Source organism: Cololabis saira, chromosome 12, assembly GCF_033807715.1.
Source record: "Cololabis saira isolate AMF1-May2022 chromosome 12, fColSai1.1, whole genome shotgun sequence".
NCBI classification, from domain to species: Eukaryota; Metazoa; Chordata; class Actinopteri; order Beloniformes; family Belonidae; genus Cololabis; species Cololabis saira.
Window position 1 is genome coordinate 4,363,528 of NC_084598.1, and position 17,303 is coordinate 4,380,830.

The 17,303-nt window shown below is 37.8% G+C and overlaps 1 protein-coding gene across 1 annotated transcript in view; it reads right to left on the minus strand.

The window, feature by feature from the left end:
* The window catches only part of vwa5b1 (von Willebrand factor A domain containing 5B1), a 71,699-nt gene that overhangs the window by 31,922 nt on the left and 22,474 nt on the right, over positions 1-17,303 (minus strand). Inside the window, exons 8-12 of the mRNA XM_061735204.1 lie at positions 13,012-13,188; positions 11,339-11,449; positions 3,444-3,646; positions 623-737; positions 236-421 (exon numbers count right to left, since the gene is read on the minus strand). Coding sequence (XP_061591188.1) covers positions 236-421; positions 623-737; positions 3,444-3,646; positions 11,339-11,449; positions 13,012-13,188 — 792 coding nt within the window. The remainder of the gene's footprint in view (positions 1-235; positions 422-622; positions 738-3,443; positions 3,647-11,338; positions 11,450-13,011; positions 13,189-17,303) is intronic.

Consider the following 17,303-nt stretch of genomic DNA (forward strand, 5'->3'; position numbering starts at 1 on the left):
GTGGGTGACACATCCCAACAACAGCTTTTTGATCAAACCATTACTAATGTTTGATTAAAAATATTGTTTAGCGTGACGTTTTGTTTTAATGACACCGGAGCTACCTCCAGCATCTTTCTGAGATTGCAGAGCAGCAATTACATGCTGATTAGAGTGATTTAAGAAGCAGAAAAGGTTCTGTTTGTGAAACGGCAAATGGATGTTGTTAATTGTCACTTTTCAGCAGGTGTCTTACAGATTTTGGGTCGTCGTGGTAACGGGTGGTGTCGCAAACTACACTGTAGCCAATCAAACTGTCCCCTGGAAAGAGGAAGGTGTTGCCCACGGGGGAGAGCAGCACTTCTTTGGTTTCAGGAAACAGCCATTCGATGGAAATGTCACTGAGTACTGGAGACATGGTTTTCTTCAGCGACTTTATCATCTGTGAAGCAAAAACAAATATAAAACACAACGTTTCTCTCTGGCCGGCACTTAAAGCGAATGGTGTCTCTGATATATGATTTCCTAATTGGTTTCAGTGGCAGACACTCTGTGCTTTGAAACCACTGCATAATGGCTCTCCAGTGGCCCTCAGAATATCTGGCTGTCATTAGGAGTGACACTCAAAGCTGGAAATGAGTACCTTGGGCTGCAGCCTCTCTCCGTCGGCCAGATACTCTGCTGTTCCTCTGGAAACTGTTGCCAGTCCCTGCACCAGCCTCCTGCAAGCATTCTGTCCTATGCCGAACGTAAAACATCTGCACAGACACATTAAAACACTGCGGCTCAAGGCATATGAGCAAAACCAACAGATGTCTTTGAAGAATGTGCACACTTTCCATAGACAAATAAAAAGATACTGCAGATAGCATCATGATTAAAACTTATCTTCAGATGTAAAATAAATACTGGAAATCTACTCCATATGCTCTGGAACTGTCCTATTATAGATGCGTTCTGGAAATACGTGATCAAAACAATCTCTGACATTTTAAAATCCCATATTCTTGATCCTAAAGTCTGGATACTGGGAGATATAAGTTCGCTAAATATGACTCATCATAAAAAGTACTTCATTCTGCTTGCAGACACTGCGGAAAAAAATTGTATTCTTAAAAACTGGAAATCAAAAAAAAAAACAGCACCCAAACAGTGGATCAATGAACTTGCATCATATAGTACTCCAGAAAAAAAACTGTATTCCGTTAGAAAAAAAAACTAGAGTCTTTGACCTTATTTGGGGAGCCTTTTTTTTGAATTTTTTGCCTTTATTGGACTAATGATCTGAATCATCTACTATATTAATGAATGTGTTTACGCAGGACTTGATTATTTAATTTATTATTCATTTGTTCCAGTATTGATAGGCATATGTGAAAAGAAGTTAAATGATTTTGAATGATGTAATCTATTGACCATATGAGGGAGGGAGGTTTTTTTTTATTTTTTTTTGTCTTCTCTCTTATTATTATTTATTTATTTTTGTTTAATTAATGTTATGAAAAGTAAAAAAAAAAAAAAAAAAAGGGGGAGGGGGGTATTCATAATTATATTGTGATTGTAAATCTTATTTTTTTTTTTATTTTATTGCCCTCAATAAAGATATCTATACTAAAAAAAAAAAACTATCTTCCATCTGAAGCTTCTTTGATTCTGTGTAATTACACTATTTATAAGGTTTTCAGTTTTTTTTACAGAGGAATGATTAGGCTAATTTACAAGTTACCAACCTTGTTCCTTTGCATTTTTTATGAGAAAAAAAAGTGGGAATTGAAAGGAAAATGTCACCTTCTGCATAGTTCAAATCCCACATGGAATTAGTGAACAGAGATTGGTCCTTGTTGGATCCGGTGTTTGACTGGCCGTGGTGATGTGTAAGCACAGTGTGATAATGAACCAGGAAATGTTGATGATTTAGCCAAGCTTTCTGCACCTAATGCAATTATCCAGGGTCAGTCATCCATTAAAAGGGGGACGACAAAAGTCTATTATTTCCAGAGTGACTCCAGACACGGCTTTCACAGTAAGAAAATTAGCAGACGGCAAATCAGAATGATTTCCCAGTCTGCTGCAGATTGGAGTTTTCTCTCTGCTCCCTGGTAGGTTGGCAGCTGCTGTTCACACGCTGCGTTCGTATTTCCTTTTACTTCCTTAACACAGCGTGTTCCCTGATTTCATTTGAAGAGGATTACAGTTCCATCTCACCCTAGAAGTGAGTTCACGACATGAATGATCCTTGCATTTGACATGTTGAGCAGAGGAAGGTGATCAATTAATTAATGTTCATTGTCTTCGCATGTTGGATAGTGTGTATCAAGAGATTTATACCAAACTGTGGTTCTCTCACCCATCACTGTCTTCTCTACGCTAAAGTAAACTGGTTGACATTGTAAACGTTGTTGCTCGTCGCATCAGTCATTGGTATATGTTCACTTCTTATTTATCTTCTCTTTTAACATGGAAACAAGGAGGTTACAATCTCCGCTCAATGGACATTTTGCATTTGTTTGTTCCAAAAATAAGAACGGAATTTGTGAAGAAAAGAGCTGCATTTATGAAACCTCATACCTGTGACTGAATTTAAAGCTCTGATGAAAACAGTGGAGTTCAGACTGTCTGTATGCAAGTGTTTTAATTAATTATGTCTTTGTGTAATTAATTTATTTGTTTGTTTGTGTTTTATCTTTTAATTCTGTAACTGTGTTACTGCTATCTTGGCCAGGTCTCCCTTGTAAAGGAAACCCCCGATCTCAACGGGACTAACCTGGTTAAATAAAGGCTAAATAAATAAAATAAAATAGAAAATATTTGCTTTCACAAATAGGCCTGTGTTGAAAAAAATAGATTTTCCGATTCTAAATTGATTCTCATATTAATTCCTAAAAATCGATTCTTATGTCTACAGATCGATTTTTTTTTTCATCATTACATTTTCGCCCGGTGAACTTTAATCCCAGTAGTTCCCAGTTTGTCATGACACTTCTGAAAAATGCCAGGTGCTTCATGGCAAACTGTGTGTGTGGTGACGGAATAAATTAGACAAGCTAAAATGATTTGTTTACTGCATGAACTGTTGCAATTTCTTTCTTTTTTGCACTTTAAATGGATATTGAAAGGCCTGTTTGAGTTAGTTATTTCTTAGTTATTTCACAATAATTATTGTGAAATTATTATTTTCAAAATAATTCAAGTCATATAATTCAGGCAAATAACCCAACTGACCCAAATCAATATTGGATCGAATCGAATTGAATCGAATCAAATCCTGATAATCGATTGTGCATCTTAAGAATCGGAATCGAATCGATTCTTGACATTTGAATCGATCCCCAGCCCTATTCACAAATAGAATATTAACAGGTTCACATGTAGGCCAGTTTTGACGAGAAAGGCTGCTGTGATAAAGTTATGGTAATATTCCTACCAATGTGGTGTATGAATGTGACTCCGGCGGTACCACTTGCCTGACGTAGCGAGCGTGTCTGCGCACCAGCTCCACCACCCGGCCCGTGTTGCCCACGGCCCCGTCGGTGAGCAGGAAGAGCAGTCGGGGGTGTCCGCTGACCGCCGGCTGCCTCAGGATCCAGGTGAGCGGAGGGAGGATGTTGGTGCCCCCCATGTCAGCCCGGAGCTTTCTCACGTACTCACAGGCCAGCGCCAGCGCTTCCTGCATCACAGGGACCAGGGGAACAATGTACGATTGTTTAATTAGACCAGGGGTCAGCAACCCGCATGCAGCTCTTTAGCGCCGCCCTAGTGGCTCCCTGGAGCTGTTTCAAAAACCTTTTTTTTCCTTCTTTTCCTTTTTTTTCTTCCTTTTTCCTTTCCTTTTTTAATCTCGACATTTCGCCTTTTTTCTCAAACTTTTGACTTTTTTCTCGATATTTTTCTCAAGATTTCAACTTTTTTCACGAAATTTTGACTTTTTTCTCGACATTTCGACATTTTTCTCAAGATTGTACTTCAACATTAATCTCGACATTTCAACATTTTTCTCAACATTTCGACTTTTTTCACGAAATTTTGACTATTTCCTCGACATTTCAACTTTTTTCTCGAAATTTTGACTTTTTTCTCGACATTTCGACTTTTTTCTCGAGTCACTGGAAAGTATAAAGGTCTGGATAGAAGTCAGAGATTCTGTAACTCTGTAACGTTAACCGTATTGGAGATGAGTTTCATATTTTGTTTGAATGTAAAAATGTAAATATATTGAATCTCAGACAAAAATATTTACCAAACTATTATACAAACCGACCATCTATGTTTAAATTGATTTTGTTACTTCAATCTAATAAGTTAAATGTTATTTATAAATTAGGCGCCTTTTTGAAGAATCTCCTTCCTCTGTTTAAATGATTTTTATTTTGCCAAATTGAGTATTTTAGTTGAACATGTACAGCCTGCCACTTGCTATAAATGTACAAACGTTTGTGTACTTGTGCTCCGTACCATGTGATCATGGTGGTGAGTTAAAATAAATGATGATGATGATGATGATGATTCAATTTTTTTTTTTTTTTTATTTATATAGCGTCTAATACAACAGAGTTGTCTCTAGACGCTTTACAGAGACCCATACCCAGAACATGACCCCCGAGCAGTTATTACATAAACAATGGCAGGTAAAAACTCCCATAGTGGGAGAAAAACCTTAAGCCAAACAGTGGCAAGAAAAACTCCCCTTTAGGAGGAAGAAACCTTGAGCAGGACCAGGCTCATCAGGAGGGACCCTCCTGCCGAAGGCCAGACTGGGGGGTCAGGGACGGCAACAGCACAGCAGGCAGGTGGAAGCAGCAACGGGATGACCATGATGATGATGATGATGATGATGATGATGATGATGATGATGATGATGATGATGATGATGATGATGGTTACCGTAACAACCAAAGCTGATGATGATTTAAATTTCAAAATGAGATGACTATAAATGAAGCTCTGAAAATGAAGCTATGAAATAAGCTCCTTGTTTTATAAATGTTGTTTTTATAAATGAAGAAACCATTAATTAACAAAACAAGTAATGTATAATCAGAGGAAAAGAAAGGCTTCTTTGTTTCATTTTTCTTACTTCCTATTGTTCTATCAAAGCCATATATTTAAAGAGTCTCCCACAAATCAACAGCTGGAAAAGTAGTATGTCATTATTTTGCTGTTTCTCTGCTTGTAAGCCAATAATAACATCTAATATTACTTCGGGGAAAAAAAAATCCAGCAGATGGAAATTAAATAATTTCCAAAGAACCAAAAGGTTTTTAAAATGAAACCAACTAGAGTGGATTAGATTAGATTCAGTAAAAGTGCAAAGCAGAGCGTTGTTGGAGGATGTCCTCTGCAAACATCTCTGTAAAGATTAGGAACATCCTCTCCCAGAGTGATGCTGAAAAACTCCTTCTCACATTTATTTATCTTCTACACTAATGTGTTATTAGCAGGATTTCCTAGTAATTCTCTGAATCTCCTCCAGCTGATCCAAAATGCAGCAGTGCGAGTGCTGACAGGAATCAGCAGGAGAGAACACGTCTCTCCAGCGTTAGCGTCGCTCCACCGGCTCCCCGTAAAACTCAGAATCCAATTCAAAATTTTACTACTTGCATATAAAGTTCTAAACGACTAAGTTCTGCGTTATTTGCGAGACCTGACAATGCCTCTCATTCCTAACAGAGCTCTCCGTTCTCAGAGGGCAGGTTTACTCGTAGTTCCTAGAGTATCCAAATGTAGATTTGGAGGGCTTAAAACCTTTCTGTTTAGTAAAGCCTATAGTTAGTGTTTAGTAAACATGTAGTTAGTGTTAGGGTCAGTAGTCATAGCTGCAGCTATAGGACCAGACTAAAATAATTAGTCTCAAGCTTCGTGGTAGATATGCTGCTATAGGCCTTTGCTGCAGGAGGACACCAACATAATCCATCCCCCCTCCTTCTCTTTCTTTTCTCAGTTATTAATTAGAAGTATCTCATAACCATAATTCTTCTCTATTGTTCTTATAGTTTGTTGTGCTGGTCTGCCCCCTCTTTTTCTCTTCTATATGCTTGCAGAGCAGAGCATATACAGTACTGTCTCAGAAAATTAGAATATTGAGATTTTCTGTAATGCAATTAAAAAAACAAAAATGTCATACATTCTGGATTCATTACAAATCAACTGAAGTATTGCAAGCATTTTATTAGTTCAATATTGCTGATTATGGCTTACAGTTTAAGATTAAGATTACCAGAAAATTCTAATTTTTTGAGATAGGATATTTGAGTTTTCTTAAACTGTAAGCCATGATCAGCAATATTAAAATAATAAAAGGCTTGCAATATTTCAGTTGATTTGTAATGAATCCAGAATGTATGACATTTTTGCATTACAGAAATAATAAAGGACAATATTCTATATACAATATTATCTATTATATACAATATTCTAATTTTCTGAGACAGTCCTGTAGACCTGCATCCTGACCTGCAGCCCCTCCACCTGACCATCCCAGAGTCTGCTGTCTACATCTGTCTACATCTGTCTACATCTGTCTACATCTGTTTATAAATGTTAATATAGTGGTCTCAGTAGTCCACCACCATGCATCACTCATATGTCCCAGTCATATGGGAGAGTCCGTAGACTCTCCCACTGGCTGACTTTTATTTATAAATCCATTTTGGGACGTCTCCCTACATATTTGTGCGTGCACATGTATAGAAACGTCAGCCATTATGAACCTGCGCTCACAGAACTTTATTCAAATGCAGGTCCCGAGAGCCAGAACTGAACTAGGTAAAAAGGATTTCAAGTTTTCTGCCCCGTCAACCTGGAATGATGTGCAGAAGGACTTGAAATTGGTTGATCTAGTATCCTTGGATGAATTTAAATCAATTTTCAAAGACAGAGAAATGAGCTGTCTCGGTTCTTGTGACTGCCCCGTTGTGTAAATTTTACTATTGTTTTACTATTGTTTCCCCGGAATGTGTGACTGACTGTCTGTATGTATATATATATATATATATATATATATATATATATATATATATATATATATATATATATATATATATATATATATATATATATATATATGTACAGTACATAGAACTCTTAATTCTCCAGCTAACGATAATTAATACTAATATCTCTCGACTTTTGTATCTTTGACAATATATCTGTGCCTCTCCTTTCTCTGTTCTTCATCCTCTCTTTCCTATCTCCCTTTTCCTGCTCTGCTCAGCTGGATTGCGCCCAACTCTGATCTTGGTCCTAGTCAAGGTTTCTTCCCTCATAAAGGGGAGTTTTTCTTGCCACCGTTGGATACATACCTGCATACAGTTTTTACCTGCCACACTGCAAAACCTCAAAATCTTACCAGGAATATTTGTCTTATTTCTAGTTAAAATGTCTCATTTTAGTCATTACTAAAACAAGAGTCATTACCAGAAAAATCACTTGTTATTTGACAATTTTCACCTGTTTCAAGTAAATTTTCACTTGAAATAAGTAGAAAAATCTGCCAGTGGGACAAGATTTATCTTCTCATTACAAGCAAAAAAATCTTGTTCCACTGGCAGATTTTTCTACTTATTTCAAGTGAAAATCTACTTGAAACAGGTGAAAATTGTTGTTTTTTCCAGTGATGAGTCTTGTTTTAAGTGTAATGAGATTTTTTTGACTACAAATGAGACATTTTAACTAATATTCTTGTTAAGATTTTGGTTTTTGCAGTGCGTTGTTTATTTAGCTAAAGGGGGATGTTCTGGGTCTCTAGATAGATGCTATATAAATAAGATTGAATTGAAATTCAAATAAGAGCCCTTCTAATTAACAACTGTTTTGCCGTGCCACGTAACAACATGACTCTATTATGAAATAGACCACATAAGTCCCCAAAAATAATTGACCATATGCTCTCCTTTACTTTTTATGTGTAGCTCATTCAGAAACGTTTACAAGCTGGGGATTTGTGTGGACCAAATGCAACATGTGTGTCTATATGTTAAATTGTGGTTTGACGTAAATCCACCTGAGTTAAGAAAAAAAACATTTTTTAAAGATTTTAGCTAAAAATGTATCGTTTGAGTGAATGTTAAAGTCTCATGTTTTGCTATTTGCTCTATAAACCAGAGTTTATATAGGATCTTGATATATTGATCACTCCCTGTTTGCTTGTTGTGGTCAGAGAACATGCAAAGACAATTATGGATTTAGAATATCATTTTGTACCGTTTTAGACACATACATATGTACCATATTGACATGTCCCACAATTCATCTTGATTTCTTCACCTGTGCCGTGATGGCATCTACCCACTGGATGGCAGTATGTCAAATTAAGCTTTATCTTATAACAGTTTTGTGGTTAAGTCATGGATTTGAAACAGAAATGTTTAAGAAAAGAAAAGCGCATGAAGAGGGAAGGAAATATAGAGACAGAAGGGAAGTAAAACCATGTTTCTGCCAAGTGAAGACGAACCAGTGACCTGAAGACGGATTAGTCCGTCAAACGTGTCCCGAAGGAACTAACTATGCCTATCATTTATACTTAAATGCAGAAGCAATGATGAAATATGATTTCTTTCTTGTACGGGGCGCCGTGCATAGCGGCTCATGCTGAAAATAACAGCAACATATTGACTACGTTTACATGCAGTCAAAATTTGGGTTATTGCTAATATTCCGGTTACTGAAACATTCAGAATATTCCGTTTACATGGTAATTAATCATTCAGGATATCTGGATCAAACCAGCGATGCACGGAGAACATCATGACGCAATTCCCGTCATTTCCACTTCTTCTTCCTGTATCCAAATTCAAAACAAATGCTGCTTCGTGCAACTTTTCTCTCACCTTCTTGTAAATCTTCTATCCCGGTACTTTCTACCGTCTACAAATGCAGAAATGTTCATATCCTTCATTACATTTATGAAGTGATTAGTCTCCTCCTGGTCTTGTTTCTCCGTGTTAAAGTCCGTTAAAGTCACTTTTTAGCAATATTAGTGAACTCAGGAATATGTTACATAGTTAAATCTAAGTATTAAATGTTACACCAGCGTGAGCCCAGATGCAAACAGCAGCCAATAGTCTGGTATTGAGTTATGAGGGTCACACACCTGCAGCTAGCCGGACATTTGGCTTGATATTTGAACCAGCAGCCCAGAGAAAATGCCCTTCACAATAAAGACTGAAGTGGCAGGATGAAGTGACGGTGTGAGTCATTTGATGTTAGGAAGGTTCAACCTTGAAACCAGACACTGCAATTGATGCCACAAGCTGAAGATGGCAGGGCTGCCCTTTGGGGAACGCTTTGACTTCCCTATTGTGCGATGAGCCAGAGTAGAGCTGTCTATTGTTATATACAGTCTGCAATTTATAACATTACTTTGACCATATTCTGTAAAGCGAGGGGGGAAACTGGGCAGCTGTGTTAAAGTCGGCCTCATGGTCACTGGTACACTGCAAAAACTCAAAATCTTACCAGGAATATTTGTCTTATTTCTAGTTAAAATGCCTCTTTTTTTACTCAAAAAAATCTCAATACACTTAAAACAAGAGTCATTACCAGAAAGATAACTTGTTATTTGACAATTTTCACCAGTTTCAAGTAAATTTTCACTTGAAATAAGTAGAAAAATCTGCCAGTGGAACAAGATTTATCTTCTCATTACAAATCTTGTTCCACTGTCAGATTTTTTCCACTGTCAGATGTTTTCTCAAGTGGAAATCTACTTGAAACACGTAAAAATTGTTGTTTTTTCCAGTGATGAGTCTTGGTTTAAGTGTAATGAGATTTTTTTGGACTAAAAATGAGACATTTTAACTAGAAATCAGCGATGAACGGTCCTCCACCCTTGTGCACGTTCAGACTGCAGTGGAAGCTTGTATGACTTGATGTAGATTCTTCAGGCCTGGACATTTAGTGGATGAAACCACCCACGACTCTCTGTATCAAACTAAAAAGTTATGGCAGAAAATAGAGATTATAAAATATCAACCAATCAGAAGAAGGGGCTAATTCCTGCCAATGAAGGTCAAGTACTCAATACCGAGTCCGATGACACCACCCACGACTCTTTATATCAAACCATTCAAAAGTTATGGCAGAAAGTAGGAACTATCAGATATGGACAAATCAGATGAAGGGGGGGCGCGCTTTTTGGTGTCTAGCGTCGCCATGGTAACACTTTTGACAGAGAAAAGTAATGCGCGTCGTCGCAGGATGGAGACGCACATTTTGATGTATAACACACATGTCGAAAATTACACGATTAATTCAAAATGGCCGATTTCCTGTTGGGTTTCGGCCATGGCGCCAAGAGACTTCTCTTTAAGTTGCGACCAGCCCCCGGGTCTGGCAGTCAGAAGGCGCGCCGATTTTTTCCAGTGGCCAACCGCGGTACTGCAACCAAAAATCCCATGCGGCCCAGAAAGCTTTTTTCCCATAGACCGCAATAGTAAAAGAGAAGCCTCTAAAACTGTTCACAGGACACCTCCAGCTGTAATCCCCGGCAATTACTAATCTTTGTATTCTATATTTTTAAGTCATGGACTTTATATCCGTCAAAAATGTTTTATAACGGCCAGAAAAGTAAAAGAAAAGTCTCTTTCTGGGCGTGACGTCACGGCTGACGTCACAGCCGTGTCCGTGCACTCCACGGATGTATTATATTAATATATATTATATAATTATATTATATTAATACATTAATAATATATGTAATGCTATACATGTAATAATATACATTAATTAATATATTATATTAATACATATTATATTAATATTCGCGGCATTGCCCCGGGGCATGATGGGAGGCCCCAGAGCATCATGGGAGGTGACTCAACTGCGCATGCTCTATGGGCCGCTGTATGCGGAAGTAAACCCGGAATTAAGAGATTTTTTCGGCGGATGCGCTGGCTGAGCAGAATGCATTGAAATGAATGGGCGGCCATTTTTGACGTCCGATCCAGTTATTATTATAGATCCATGGTTGCGACATGATACAGGTGTGTACCGATTTTCGTGCATGTACGTCAAACCGTATTGTGGGGCTTGAGGCACAAAGTTTTCTAGGGGGCGCTGTTGAGCCATTAGGCCACGCCCATTAATGCAAACCATTAAATATCACATTTGCGTGCAAAATCTGGTCACTTTTGGGGGACCAAAGAAAGAAAGAAAGAAAGAAAGAAAGAAAGAAAGAAAGAAAGAAAGAAAGAAAGAAAGAAAGAAAGAAAGAAAGAAAGAAAGAAAGAAAGAAAGAAAGATAGAAAGAACAAATATTCTTGTTAAGATTTTGAGTTTTTGCAGTGTATGCTGAATGCAACAGTTGGGGGGGGTCACTAGGTAAGCTGTGTTAAAGTTTTCCTTCATCACAGAGCTGCTTTACCTCCTCGTAGCACTGGCTGGTGGTGAAGAGTGACTTGAACGTGGATCCAAAGCCGATGATGTTGAAAAGGCAGCCGGGCACCAGGCTCTTGAGAATAACCACCATGGCATCCTGAGAACAAACGCAGGAGCAGGTTCAGGTCCGGAGAGATGACTGTCATGACTGAGTGATGAACTTTCTAGAGCGGGATCAGCAACCCGCGGCTCTAGAGCCGCCTTAGTGGCTCCTGGAGCTTTTTCAAAAATGTTTGACCTTTTTTTTCCTTTTTTACTTTTTTACTTTTTTCTCTATTTTTTCTTCTTTTTTCTCTTTTTATCTCTATTTTTTCTTTTTTCTTTCTTTTTCCTTTTTCTTCCTTTTTCTTCTTTTTTCTCTTTTTTCTTCCTTTTTCCTTTCCTTTTTAATGTCGACATTTCGACTTTTTTCTTGAGATTGTACTTCAACATTAATCTCGTCATTTTGACTTTTTTCTTGAAATTTTGACTTTTTTCTCAACATTTCGACTTTTTCTCGACATTTCAATCTTTTTTTCAAGATTGTACTTCAACATTAATCTTGACATTTCAACTTTTTCTAGACATGTCGACTTTTTTCTCGAAATTTTGACTTTTTTCTCAACATTTCGACTTTTCTTTACAAAATTTAGACTTTTTTCTCGACATTTCGACTTTTTTCTCGAAGTGCATAATGAAAAAAAAATCTTCCCCCAGTTCTAACTAATATAGAAACATGCAGCATGTGTTGCCTTCATTCTAAGGCTTATACAAGACTTTTCATTTTTTCTGGCTCCAGACATATTTGTTTTTTGTGTTTTTGGTCCAATATGGCTCTAAAACATTTTGGATTGCCGACCCCTGATTTAGAGAGAAGTGTCTGGGACTGGAGCACCGTATCATTCCATCCAACTCTCTCTCTTCTACAGCGCACAAGCGCTTTCTAAGAGAACACCACTTATCTCTGCTTCCATTCAGGTGATTGGCACTAAGAACGCCCTGACTCCACAGTCTAGAATAAAATACCTGCTCTGGAGAATTAAAAGCAAACACTTTGCAGCCTTATGTTCCAATTTCAAAAAGATTTGTAAAGGTGCTGAGTGTGATTTCTTGAAAGCTCTGTGGTGGATAGTCTGTTCCAGGGGCTCGTCATCTGCTGCTCTGAACACATCCTTTAAAAGCCAAAGCGTGCATCTCACAACAGCCAGCATCACCAGCAGCACCGGGGAACAGGCAGTGAAATAATGTGCACACGTTTGGAAAAAAGGGAGAAAAAAAGACTTTTCCCTCTTCAATATGCCCGACTTGCCCGTGGGTTTTGATGAAAGTTCACATTAAGCCTGATCATATTTCTAAAACCTAGCAACTGCAAGATGTTTAGTAAATATTGAATAATTTGTCTGATCAATATCCTTGTGTACATGACCTTCCCACAGCTGTTTACGACTATTACATCCATAGACCACAGTGTGACTTTAAGCTTAAATGGCAATTATACAGCCTCTAATGCCATAATCATGTGTTGTTAAGCATTTATCTTTTATGTATTTGATAAAAAAATATATATATTGGTAATTGAGGGAAATGTGTTCTGTTATTTGTCTGTAAATCAGCATGTGCTTGCATACTTGCAGAATACAAAAAATAAAAAAAAAGTACTGTGAGGTGAGATAAAAATACCTTCACACGATTTATGTTCCCTCCGCTCATGCTGCCACTGCGGTCAATGAGGAAAATATATTCACCGTGAACCTTCCTCAGGTCTGAGCAAATACATTTGAGGTCAGGACAAAAGTTCAGCATCACCACAGGGTTGTGGAGGATGTCTTTATGCAGCCGCCTGTGAATTATATCCACCTGAACACACAAGAGGGGGAAAAAGCATGAATTACAGAGTTTAGCATCATGAGCTAATCAATTTTATGGATTTAAAGGGGCTTTAATTTAACATTTAAGCAGGCAAAAGAGAGGAGACGTAAAATAGACAAGTGATCGGACTGACAAAGCACATCAATTATTGTGGATGTGCAGGAAAAGTCCAAGCAGAATGTGCCTCGCCTTTGGAGTGTTTCCATAGAAACCCATTTTATGGCTAAGTGCTCTCTCTTCTCCCCCTGTTTAGGTCTGCTGGTCACTTAACAACCTCATCATGATGTGAACAGACACAAGCAGGGACGTAATAGTGACGCTGAAACTGTCTGGCTTAGGGCTAATGAAGTCTTCTGTGCTTTACCATTAAACAATATACAATTTGTTCATTTACAAATTGACCATTTTATTTTTGGGCAGGTGGGAGCTGTCAACTAGAAAAGGGTCACATGCTTTGATGTCCAAAAAAGCACCAAATTAGTCTGATTTTGTAAATGACAAGCTGTTCTTCTTGTCCCCGTCTGCCTCCAAAAAGATAACAGTATGGTTAATACCCCGTACACATTGCAGTGGGAAGGATTTACTGCATCGTGTCACGGCCGTCGTTGTTGGTATTAAGCTGCCGTAACTAACACCAATCATGCTACCAGAAGCCATGGCAAGTGGTTGCTGCGGACGCTTCTATTGTGGGGGCCCATTGAATTATGGGATACTTAGTAAAGCAGCTGGCACTTCATCATTGCAGACGTGTTTGGAGAAGTATAGACCATCCAAGTATTTTCCTGCTAATTGTCCTCATGTGTAAAATTCTGTTCCACCTGGATGCTCAATGTGTTCATAAGTTAATCAGACTTTGACAAAGACACTCACTCAGAAGACAACATATACACATATAATAAGCCCAGCCTGGACAGATGTTTGTTGTTTTTTTCTTTTTAAATGTCATCATTTCTCATTTCATTTTAAGTAGTTATTGCTGTTACGAAAGTGATGTTTTGGCCAAGCGGTGATACGCCGTCAAATCTGACCCCATGTTGTCCACATCTCTCATCAGTCAGCGACAGACAGCAAATAGGAACAATGTCTTCTGAATAATTACAAATAGATGAAGCTGAGTTTTCCGATGTCAGAGTCTACATAATTGTAATTTAGCATTTTTCTCTCAGTTCCGACTTCTTGTTAATTAGGGCCCGAGCACTTACAGTGCGAAGGCCCTGTTGTATCTGTAGGAGATGTTCCCGCTTTTATTTTTCTTCCGACGAAATGAGGGCTTTTTTCCCCCTAAACGTGCCCCAAAAGTCACCAAATTTTGCACCAAGTCAGGCCTGGTGAAAAATGTGATATTTAATGGTTTACATTAATGAGCGTGGCCTAATGGCTCAACAGCGCCCCCTAGAAAACTTTGTGCCTCAATCCCCACAATACGGTTTGACGTACATGCACGGAAATCGGTACACACCTGTATCATGTCACAACTTAAAGAAAAGTCTCTTGGTGCCATGGCCCAAACCGAACAGGAAGTCGGCCTTTTTGAATTAATTGTGTAATTTTGGCGCAATTTATGCCATTTCTTCGGCCGTTTCTTCGTCCGAACCGTAACGTGCACCCAGGTGTGTTATACATCAAAATGTGCGCCACGATCCTGCAACGATGGGCATTACTTTTCTCAGTCAAAAGCGTTACCGTGGCGACGCTAGACGCCAAAAAGGGCGCCCCCCCGATGGTCCATATTTGATAGTCACTACTTTCTGCCATAACTTTTGAATGGTTAGACATACTATAAATACTTGTGGGTGGTGTCATCGGACTTAGTTTTGAGTCCTTGACTTTTATTGCTGAAAATTGCACGCGCGAGGGCCCGTTCATCACTGCTTGCAGCTTTAATTTGTCTCAGATTTGTATTATTGTCCAACCTGCATAAATATATACCAACACTTCTAGATTGTAATGTTGTGACATCTCAGACAACTGCATGCAATCATTTTAATGTAATCACTTTGGTGGTGGTTTTAAATGTACGATATGAAAACATTTTTCTTTGACTTCTGCTATCCCCTGTACCAGACCATCTTAGCCATGCTGGAGCCTCTTCCTCGTGGTTACCAGGGCTGGGGATCCATTCAAATGTCAAAAATGTATTTGATTGCCTTTCTTAAGATTCAGAATCGATTATCAAGATTTGATTCGATCCGATTCAATTCCGATATTGATTTGGGTTAGTTTTATTAAAACTGTTTTTTGAGCTGTTGCATGAATTATATGACTGTAGTTCTGCAACATATTAATACTAGTATTATACTGAGATTCAACAGCAAGTATTGCAGCTAATGATGCTGTAAGGACCAATCAGCTCCCAGAATGCTGATAGAACTGCTTTCAGAAACATCTTGTTGGTCAGAATTACCAAACAGATCCAGGGAGGAAACAGAGACGTACAGTATGAAATCGCTTTTATTTTTTCCCACATTCCGTTTTAATTTTTGAGAATTTGGTTTTAGCATTTTATGCAATTGTAACCCCAAGACAGTATATTATTATTTTTTCCCACATTAGGTTTTTATTTGTTCCATTTTCGGTCTATTTTGGTTTTTAATTTTTGAGCATTTGGTTTTTAGCATTTTTTGCAAATGTAACCCCAAGACAGTATATAAAGTAATGAAATATAGACAATTTATGCAATTATAACTGAAAACTTTAATGTTTTCATACCTTTAAACATATTTAAAGGCAAAAACATGGCACCAGTTATTCTGGTGTCCAACAAAACATTCCTTTTTTGGGCATAAAAAAAAATCCCAAAAGTTGTAATGTAATGATGAAAAAGAAAATCAATCTGTAGACACACCAATCAGTTTTTTAGGAATTAATATGAGAATCGATTTAGAATCGGAAAATCGATTTTTTTCAACACAGTCCTAGTGGTTACCCTTGTATTTCCACTCTGCCATTCAATGTTACTGCCTGCTAAACATCCGTTTGACATTGTTTCTAGTTTTAATCTGACCTCTCATGTACCAAACCTTGTGGATTCAAGTGTTCTTATTAGATGTCTATAGGTGGAGGCACCTGATAAGCTCTTTTGAGTGTTTGCCTCCTGCACTTTAATTTGTAAAGTTGGTCAAATTCGTTGTGTAATGTTTAACTGTTTAAATAAATCAATCTAAAAATCTAAAAAATTATTAGATGTAAGAACTCCATATCTGTGAACTCACCTCCTCCACCAAAGTTTGGATTTCATCCCATCTGCCAGTTTTCCCTCAAATGTAAGTCCTCCGTTTGTAAAAAATACCTCTTTACAGTTGTGGTTTTATATTAAATTGTTAAAAGAATAATGGACACATTATTAAACCCAAATAAACCCCTGACAAGTGCTACCGATGAACTCAGTTAAATTTTATCAAGAACAATACTTACTGTAAATTGGCATCAATTTTGACTTTTTTGTAAGTTATGGTTATTCAGTTTATTGGAAAGTTAATGCATCAGTTTCCTCCCAGTGTACTCGTTATTACATTAGTAAAATGCTTGAAAAACACCAACAAGCAAATGCTCATTGGTGTGTGACTGTGGGGCATAAAAGCACTGCATATTGACATTTAGAAGCTTTTAAGATTAGGTAAAGACAACCTCAGATGAACAACATGTTCCACTGTTCACCATCAGATTGGACATTCAGGATTCTGGTAATATAATACAGAAGAGAAACGACATCAGCAGTGATCTTGGAAAAACAACTGTTGCTGCTGATCGGCCTGGAAAGGGCCGAGGGACCATTTCCAAACTATTTGGATTCCATAATTGTACAAGGAAAAAGACATTTAGCAAAGTTGACAAGACTTCCCAGAAGTTGACGTCCAATTATCTTGACTTTAATGACGAGATCATGGACTGATCTTGGCATAAGCCATGACTCAGACTCCACAGATCTACTAACTTATTATAGCAGATGCAAAAACTAATGACAGCATAACTAGAAAAAGACTGAAAAGTTTGATTTGTATGCAAGGGTAGCCGGAGGAAAGGACATTTCCTCTTTAAAATGAACATACTGCAAAAACTCAAAATCTTACCAGGAATATTTGTCTTATTTCTAGTTAAAATGT